The 8,227-nt window shown below is 38.2% G+C and overlaps 1 protein-coding gene across 7 annotated transcripts in view; it reads left to right on the plus strand.

Moving 5' to 3' along the window:
* Window positions 1–8,227, plus strand: part of IQCH (IQ motif containing H) — a 258,516-nt gene extending 250,289 nt beyond the window's left edge. For 6 of the 7 annotated variants that reach the window (XM_025390843.1, XM_025390845.1, XM_025390849.1 and 3 more), the window contains 2 exons: window positions 222–330; window positions 6,613–7,770. In XM_025390843.1, the coding sequence (XP_025246628.1) occupies window positions 222–330; window positions 6,613–6,726 (223 nt within the window). In that variant the 3' untranslated portion in view covers window positions 6,727–7,770. Of the gene's footprint in view, window positions 1–221; window positions 331–6,612; window positions 7,771–7,860 lie in introns of those variants that run through there. The other variant, XM_025390844.1, reaches the window with a different exon arrangement.

The raw sequence follows: 8,227 nt of genomic DNA on the forward strand, positions 1-8,227 counted from the left end.
TTGCTAAGTTGATTAATAAAAAATATTTATTAGGCAAATCCTTTTTGTTGACAAGTTATAATGGAGTCTTATCTTTCATATCTCCCTGAAGATTGCCACCTTGTGAGATTGAAAATACTCATTAAATTCCATCACCAGACAGGCACAAATGAGAGGGCGATTGTTTTTAAGCATGTGAGGGGAATCGTTGGTAAACTCATTTGTTTGGATATCATTAACAGAACAATCGGCGAGGATCTCCAGGGGGTCCTCATGACCTTTGCTCGCAATCTCTTCATCATCCATCAAGAAATATCAGCACCTAATATGCAAGGCGAGACCAATTTTAAGGTGAGGTGTTAATTAACTAACGATTCTGGTTAATTTCTATACAAGGGCTGAAAATACCTCATGCTGTATTGTAAACAAGTGCTAAACCATCTTTTTTTTATTGTAAGCAGTACATATTTTACAGTGTGCAGGGTCAATACTGTAAGGTTCCCACTGAAGCCGTTAGTTAAATTTAATGGTTTGAAACTTTTTCTTTGAAATAGAGTTGACTTTTAACTTGCTGCCATTTTCAAACCCCAGCTCCTAAGATAGCAGAGCTTTCTTATGTTGGACGTGAGTCTGAAATGTCACAATGGAACCAACACAGAGATTGTCACAACCAAAAACTGTGAATGTTACCTATCTATATTCCAGATAATACAAGGTCTGACTAGTGATTCCTGGGAAGCCCTAGTTTCTAGAGCCAGAGAAGTTCTAAGACCTGAGAAAGCAATGTGTGTTAGGGAGAAGCAGAAAATATAGCATGTATGTGGGCCATCTACCCCACCCGTTTCTCCAACGTGGGTTGGATTATTTCACTACTAACCTTCAGAAGCCTCCTTATGACCTTTAAAGCTGTTGGTCCATCAAATCCAGTTGTATATAATTGACTAGAAGTCTCCAAACTCTAAACTACAGGAACAAGGTCTGTACGGGAGTTTCTGAAACACTGTCTGAACAGAGATGATCACGTGGTATTGAACAGCAAGGTATGAATCTGATTCCCAGCCTAGACCTTCATTAATTCAAAGGACACAATCAGAAACCGCATGTGGTTTTCCTCCTAAATGGAAAGTCCAACAAAAGCTTAATAGAAATGTAATTTTAATACAAGCTAGGGCCTAACTCCTTTAGTAACAGTAACAATAACAACATGATTTTATGAGCTGGAAGAATGATCACTGCTTTCCCTACATGATTGAGAAGATTCAAGAAAAGATAGACCAAATGTTACATCAGTGTTCACTGGTCCTAAGGGATCTATGCTCATCATTTACTGTTGTTTTTTTTGTTTTGTTTTGTTTTTGTTTTTGTTTTTTTCAGAGATGGGATATCTCACTGTCTTGCCTAGGCTGGTCTCAAGCTCCTGAGCTCAAGGGATTGTGTCTGCCTTGGCCTCTCAAAGAGCTGGGATTACAGGCATGAGCCACCTTGCCCAGCCTATCATTTACATTTTAAGTTCCTGCTAGCTAGTAGCATCATCTTATCTGTTAGTGCCATGTGCAAAACTTGGAGCCTCTCTGCATTTGATCCATTCAGCCTGTCCAAATATAGCTAATAATCAGAATCAGATGCTTTAACCTCAAATGCATTCAGACTAAGTTGATTCTGAGCTTGTCTTGCTCTTGGCAGAGTCAACCGCCCTTGGTAAAATGAAAGCTATTTCTCTGCCCTTTCTCTGACTTTCAAAATCATCAAAAGTCAGATGTTCTCAGGTAGCTTTTAATTATGTCATGGTTTCTAGCCTTCTCATATGAATGATTGTTTTCTTGATTTTTACTCATGTTAGGTCTAAAGGCAAAAACTTTCAATCTCAGTAATATAGGTATAATAACAAAAACTTGAAGCAGTGAAATAGATTCATCTTTGCTAGTATTTTCTGTCTTCTACTTAGTGGCATTGTGGTAGGTATTTTCAGTTTTTAAACAAGGATTTACCAGGAAAGTAAAGGCTAAATAAAAATGGAAGGTGATGAGGTGATGCGGCTGGGCACAGTGGCTCATGCCTATAATTCCAGCACTTTGAAAAGCTGAGGTGGGCAGATCACTTGAACCCAGGAGTTCAAGACCAGCCTGGGCAACATGGTGAAACCCCATCTCTACAAAAATTACAAAAATTATCCAGGTGTGGTAGCTCATGCCTGTAGTCACAACTACTTGGGGGGCTGAGGTGGGAGAATCATTTGAGCCCAGGAGTTGAGGCTGCAGTGAGTCTGGGTGATGAGAGTAAGAATAAAAACAAAAGGAAGATGATGCAGAAAATGCATTTAACAAAATTTAACATTCTTTTCTGATAAAAACATTCAACTAAGTAAAAATAGAAGGTCACTTCCTCAACCTTAGAAGGACATCTACCAAAAAACCACAGCTGACATCATAGTTAATGTTGCAAAACCAAAAGCCTTCTTGCAAAGATTAGGAACAAGACAAGGGTGTCTGCTCTTGCCACCTCTATTCATCATTGTACTGGAGGTTCTGGACAGGGAAATTAGACAAGAAAAGGAAATAAAACGCACTGGGTGCAATGGCCCCACCTGTAATCCCACCACTTTGGGAGGCCAAGGTGGGAGGATTATTTGCACTCAGGAGTTTGAGACCAGCCTGGGCAACATAGCAAGACCTCATCTCTACTAAGAAGAAGGAGAGGGAGAAAAGAAGAAGAAATAAAAGTAAAAGTATCTCTATTTGCAAACGGCAAATTCTTGTAAATAGAAAATTCTATGAAGCAAGAGGATTCCTTGAACCCAGGAGTTTGAAACCAGCCTAGGCAACATAGGCAGACCCTATCTAAAAAATAAAAAATTAGCCAGGTGTGGTGGCACACACCTGTGGTCGCAGCTACTCAGGAGGCTGAGATGGGAAGATGGCTTGAGTAGGGTAGGCTGAGGCTGCAGTGAGCCATGATCTGCACTCCAGCCTGGGTGACAGAGCAAGACCTAGTCAAAAAAAAAAAAGAAAGAAAGAAAGAAAGGAAGAAAAGAAAATCCTAAAGAACCCATCAACAAGTTTATAGGACATAAAATCAGTATACAAAAGACAATTGCATTTGTGTAATGAATAATGCAAACATAATTTTTTTTTAAATTCAAGTTACAATAGCATCAAAAAGAATAAAATACTTAAGAATAACTTTTTTTCTTTTTTGAGACGGAGTCTCACTGTTGCCCAGGCTGGAGTGCAGTGGTGCGATTTCGGCTCACTGCAACCTCTGCCTTCCAGGTTCAAGCAATTCTGCTGCCTCAGCCTCCTGAGTAGCTGGGATTACAGACACGCACCACCACGCCCAGCTAATTTTTATATTTTTATTAGAGACGGGGTTTCATGTTGATGAGGCTGACCTCGAACTCCTGACCTCATGATCCGCCCGCTCAGCCTCCCAAAGTGCTGGAATTACAGGCGTGAACCACCGAGCCTGGCCAGGAATAAATTTAACAGAAGAAGTGCAAGATTTTTGCAATGAAAACTACAAGACATGGGTGAAAGAAATTAAAGAAGACCTAGATAAACATAAAGATAGTCTGTATTCATCCAATAGAAGACAATACTGCTAAGATGCTGATATTCCCAAATTGATCTATAGATTCAATGTAATTCTTATCAAAATCCCAGCTGGCTTTTTTTGCAGAAATTAACCAGATGATCCTAAAATTAATGTGGAAACGTAAGAGGCCCAGAATAACCAAAATAATATTAAAAAGAAGAACCAAGTTGGAGAACTCGCACTTCTCAATTTAAAAACTTACTACAAAGCTACAGTAATCAAGACAGTATGGTACTGGCATAAGAACAGAGATATAGATCAATGGCATAAAGTTGAGTCAGAAATAAACCCATACATAATGGCCAATAATTTTTGGCAAGGGTGCTGAAACAATTCAATGGAGAACAAATAATTTTTAAATAAATGGCACATGCAAATATTAAGTGGGACCTCTACCTCACATCATATATAAAAATTAAGTTAAAATGGGCTGGGCGTGGTGGCTCATGCCTGTAATCCCAGCACTTTGGGAGGCCGAGGCAGGTGGATCACCTGAGGTCAAGAGTTCGAGACCAGCCTGGCCAACATGGTGAAACCCCGTCTCTACTAAAAATATAAAAATTAGCCAGGTATGGTGGCGTGCACCTGTAATCCCAGCTACTCAGGATGCTGAGGCAGGAGAATCACTTGAACTCAGGAGGCAAAGGTTGCAGTGAGCTGAGATCGTACCACTGCACTCCAGCCTGGGCAACAGACCAAGACTCCATCTCAAAAAAAAAAAAAAAAAAAAAAGAAAGAAAGAAAAAAAAGAAAATTAAAATGGATCAAATATTTAAATGTAAGAGCTAAAACTGTAAAACTTTCAGGAAAAAACATACGTATAAACCTTCATGACCTTGGGTTAGCAATAGTTTCTTAGACATGGTGCCTAAAGCACAAGCAACCAAAGTAAAAATAGATAAATCAGACTTCATCAAAATTTAAAACTTCGTGCATCAAAGAACACTATCAAGAAAGTAAAAAGACAGCCCACAGAAAGGGAAATAATATTTGCAAATCATATATCTAGTAAGGCATAGTATTCATAATATACAAAGTACTCTTACAACTCAACTACAGAAGGACAAATAATCCAATTTTAAAAGGGAGCAAAGGATTTGAATAGACATTTCTTCAGAGGAGATACGCAGGCCAAGTGCAGTGGCTCACACCTGTAATCCCAGCACTTTGGCAGGCTGAAGCAGGAGGATCACTTGAGGCCAGGAGTTTGAGACTAGCCCAGGCAACATAGTAAGACCTCATATCCACACAAAAAAATTTTTAGTTAGCCAGGCATGGTGGCACACACCTGTAGTTCTAGCTGCTCAGGAGGCTGAGGGGGGAGGATTGCTTGAGCCCAGAAGGTCATAGCTGAAGCGAGTCATAATCACACCACTGCACTCCAGCTGGGGTGATAGAGCAAGACCCTGTCTCAAAAAAAAAAAAAAAAAAAAAAAGATGTACAAATGGCCAATAAGTATATGAAGGAATGCTCAACATCATGTTATTATGGAAATATAAATCAAAGCCACAATGAAACATTACATACCTAGTAAGATGGCTACAGTTAAATAAAAAGGCAATAACAAGTGTTGGTGAGGATATGGAGAAACCAGAACCCTCATATATTGCTGGTAAGAATTAAAAATGGTATCACAGATATGTAAAGTTTAGCAGTTTATAAAAAAATTAAGTGTAAAATTACCATATGACCCAGCAATTCCATTTCTAAGTATATGTCTAAGAATATTGAGAACATGTTCCTACAAAAACGTGTACATTAATGTTAATAGAAGGAATATTCATAATAGCCAAAAATTAGAAACAACCCAATGTCCATCGACTAAGAAATAAGTGAATTTTATTATATTCTATGGATAATATTTTATATAATGGGATATTATTCAGCTCTATAAAAGGAATAAAGTACTGATCCATGCTACAACATGGCTGAACCTTGAAAACATTATGCTAGGTAAAAAGCCATTCACAAAAGGTCATATAATGTATGATTTCATTTATATGAAATGTGCAGAAAAGGTAGATTCATAGAGACAGAAATAGATTAGTGGTTGCCAGGGGCTGAGGGAGGGGAATGAAATGGGGAGTGACTGCTAATGGGGACAGAGTTTCTGTTTGGGATGATGAAAATGTTCTGGAATTGCATAGTGGTGATGGTTACTTGCAAATATACTAAAAACCACTGAATTGTATACTTTATAAGGGTGAATTTTATGGTATGGGAATTATACCTCAATAAAATATAAATAAAGTAAATGGGAAGGTGTCATTGTTTTCTTCCCAGCAACCAATGGAAAGAAACCCTCCCATCAGCCTACTAGCCCTCATTTTAGGGTGACTAGACCAATGTTTCTCAAATTATCCATAATAAGGAACTATTTGTTTTGTTTTGTTTTGATCTGACTATCATGGATCAATATTTTTTAACAAAATAGAAGAAAATTTAATTACTAGAAAAATACGATGAAAAAAATTAAAGATGTACAATTGAGAAGCCCAATGTTTTTATTATTAGACGTAATAGGCATAAAAATTCTAAAAAGTTTTCCAAATTCTTACCCTCAATTTTTTTTTTTTTGAGGCAGAGTCTCGCTGTGTCGCCCAGGCTGGAGTGCAGTAGCCAGATCTCAGCTCACTGCAAGCTCCGCCTCCCGGGTTTACGCCTTTCTCCTGCCTCAGCCTCCCGAGTAGCTGGGACTACAGGAGCCCGCCACCTCGCCCGGCTAGTTTTTTTGTATTTTTGAATAGAGACGGGGTTTCACCGTGTTAGCCAAGATGGTCTCGATCTCTTGACCTCGTGATCCGCCGGTCTCGGCCTCCCAAAATGCTGGGATTACAGGCTTGAGCCATACTCTCAATTTTTTTACTCATTTCAGCAAGATTGGTAAGCCATAATCTGTAGACAAATGCCAGTCGGTAGAATGTATTCTGAATAGAACTGGTCTAAACCATGGTGAACTCCCAAAAGGACCAGATGCTTGGGGGAGAGGGATTGTAAGAGGTCTTTAAGTAATAAATATTGTCTTTACTGTTTACTTACAGACCAGCATTGCTGATATTGAAACTATTCTAAGAGTAACAAAGGAAAACAAAATGAGATATGAAGAGGAGCAACAGTCTAAAGATGATAAAAATCTCTCTAAACCCAAGAAATAATCCTGGAATACAGTACATAACATTTTGGATCCCAGTCTGGAATAAAAAGGGAAATTTTTTTTTTTTCTGTTAGAAATAAAAGCCAGGGGAAATTGGTTTGCTTTGTGTGCTAGGAGGTGAATCAGAAGAGATTGTAATGAAATGCTCTTTTTAAAACATTGTTTATTAAGTGATCTTATTTTACTTATTAAACCAAAACTTATTTGTGTTTTCATTTGGGAGTGTTGAACAATCCCTTCTTCTTCTCACACTCAGAAAAAAGTCATCTGATAAAAGAAGAAAGTTAAAAGTCTTACTGATATCACCTCCACATTTACTTCCTCACAGGTCTCAGGATCATGCAGCTTTTATTTTTTATGTTTTATAAAGTTTTCTCCTATTTCTAATAGTTACTCTGCATTTATAGGTTTGAATAAAGGCTTAAGCATTGTTATTTGTCAAAACACAAATACCTTTTTTTAAAGCTTCAAATTATATTGAAATTATATTTATATGAATTTTTCAGTGACCATCATTCATCGTGTTTTTGTTATACGAAGCCGCTATTGTCTGCTATTGTTGCCATTTTTCAAAAAGTAGGATAAGCCAGCATCTAGTTAACCAAAGCATCAGAATGTATCTAGGTGGCAGTATCTGCTCTTAGTTTCAGATGGAGTGTAACTCGAGCTCTGTAGCTTGAATAAACATTTGTATTCTCTAGTTCTCCAATTTAATACAGCAGCGCGATTTTTTCAAGTTTAGTTCAACATTACACTACCTTTGAAAAGGCTGATTGTTAAGATTAGGTAGTGCTGACACTAACTTTCAGCATTCACTTCATAATTGTCCAAAAATATTTCTACATCAGTGAGCTTTACTGAAGGGCGAAGTAAAAGCAAATTGCAACACCAAAACTACGTATTGTTTTAAATAATGACCTTTATAAATATTTTAGTGTATTGGGAAAAGGAGGAGGATTTTTGCCTATGGAATTTCAATAATTTGTTAACTGTGCTTCAGCCACAGGCTAAGAGTTTCTGTAATAAAATTAACATTTCTCTGTGTGAGCTTTTGTTTTGCTATAGTTGGAAATACATTAATTAGCCAGGTTTCCTGCCTGTGCTAGGTACAACACTGACCTCTTTTTCTTGCCAGATCTCTCTCATCCATTCGAGGGGCCCATTGTGCAGACACTTGACAGATAGGAAGTACTACATGCCCATTAGAGTCGCGCCTCGATTGAAGCCAGAGCAACATAAGGTCCAAGAGACTCATTAGTTCACTGGCACAATCGTGTCCTGAGAGTAAATGAAACCCTCTGTCTCCTTATGGCTCTCATCTGCTCTGGACTTTAAAAGAAAACTGTCTCCGTTTTGTTCGGCACAGTAGTGGATCATTCACATGGCGAGAACCCCTGCTTAACAGTACAAAACTGTTAAATCTATCGGGAAGTTTTGCATGTGAATTTTGATTAGCACTCCCGAGGCTCAAGCTGCTGGCAATAGCGAAACGAGTTCGCCAT

The sequence above is a fragment of the Theropithecus gelada genome, chromosome 7a (assembly GCF_003255815.1).
Source record: "Theropithecus gelada isolate Dixy chromosome 7a, Tgel_1.0, whole genome shotgun sequence".
Classification (NCBI taxonomy): domain Eukaryota; kingdom Metazoa; phylum Chordata; class Mammalia; order Primates; family Cercopithecidae; genus Theropithecus; species Theropithecus gelada.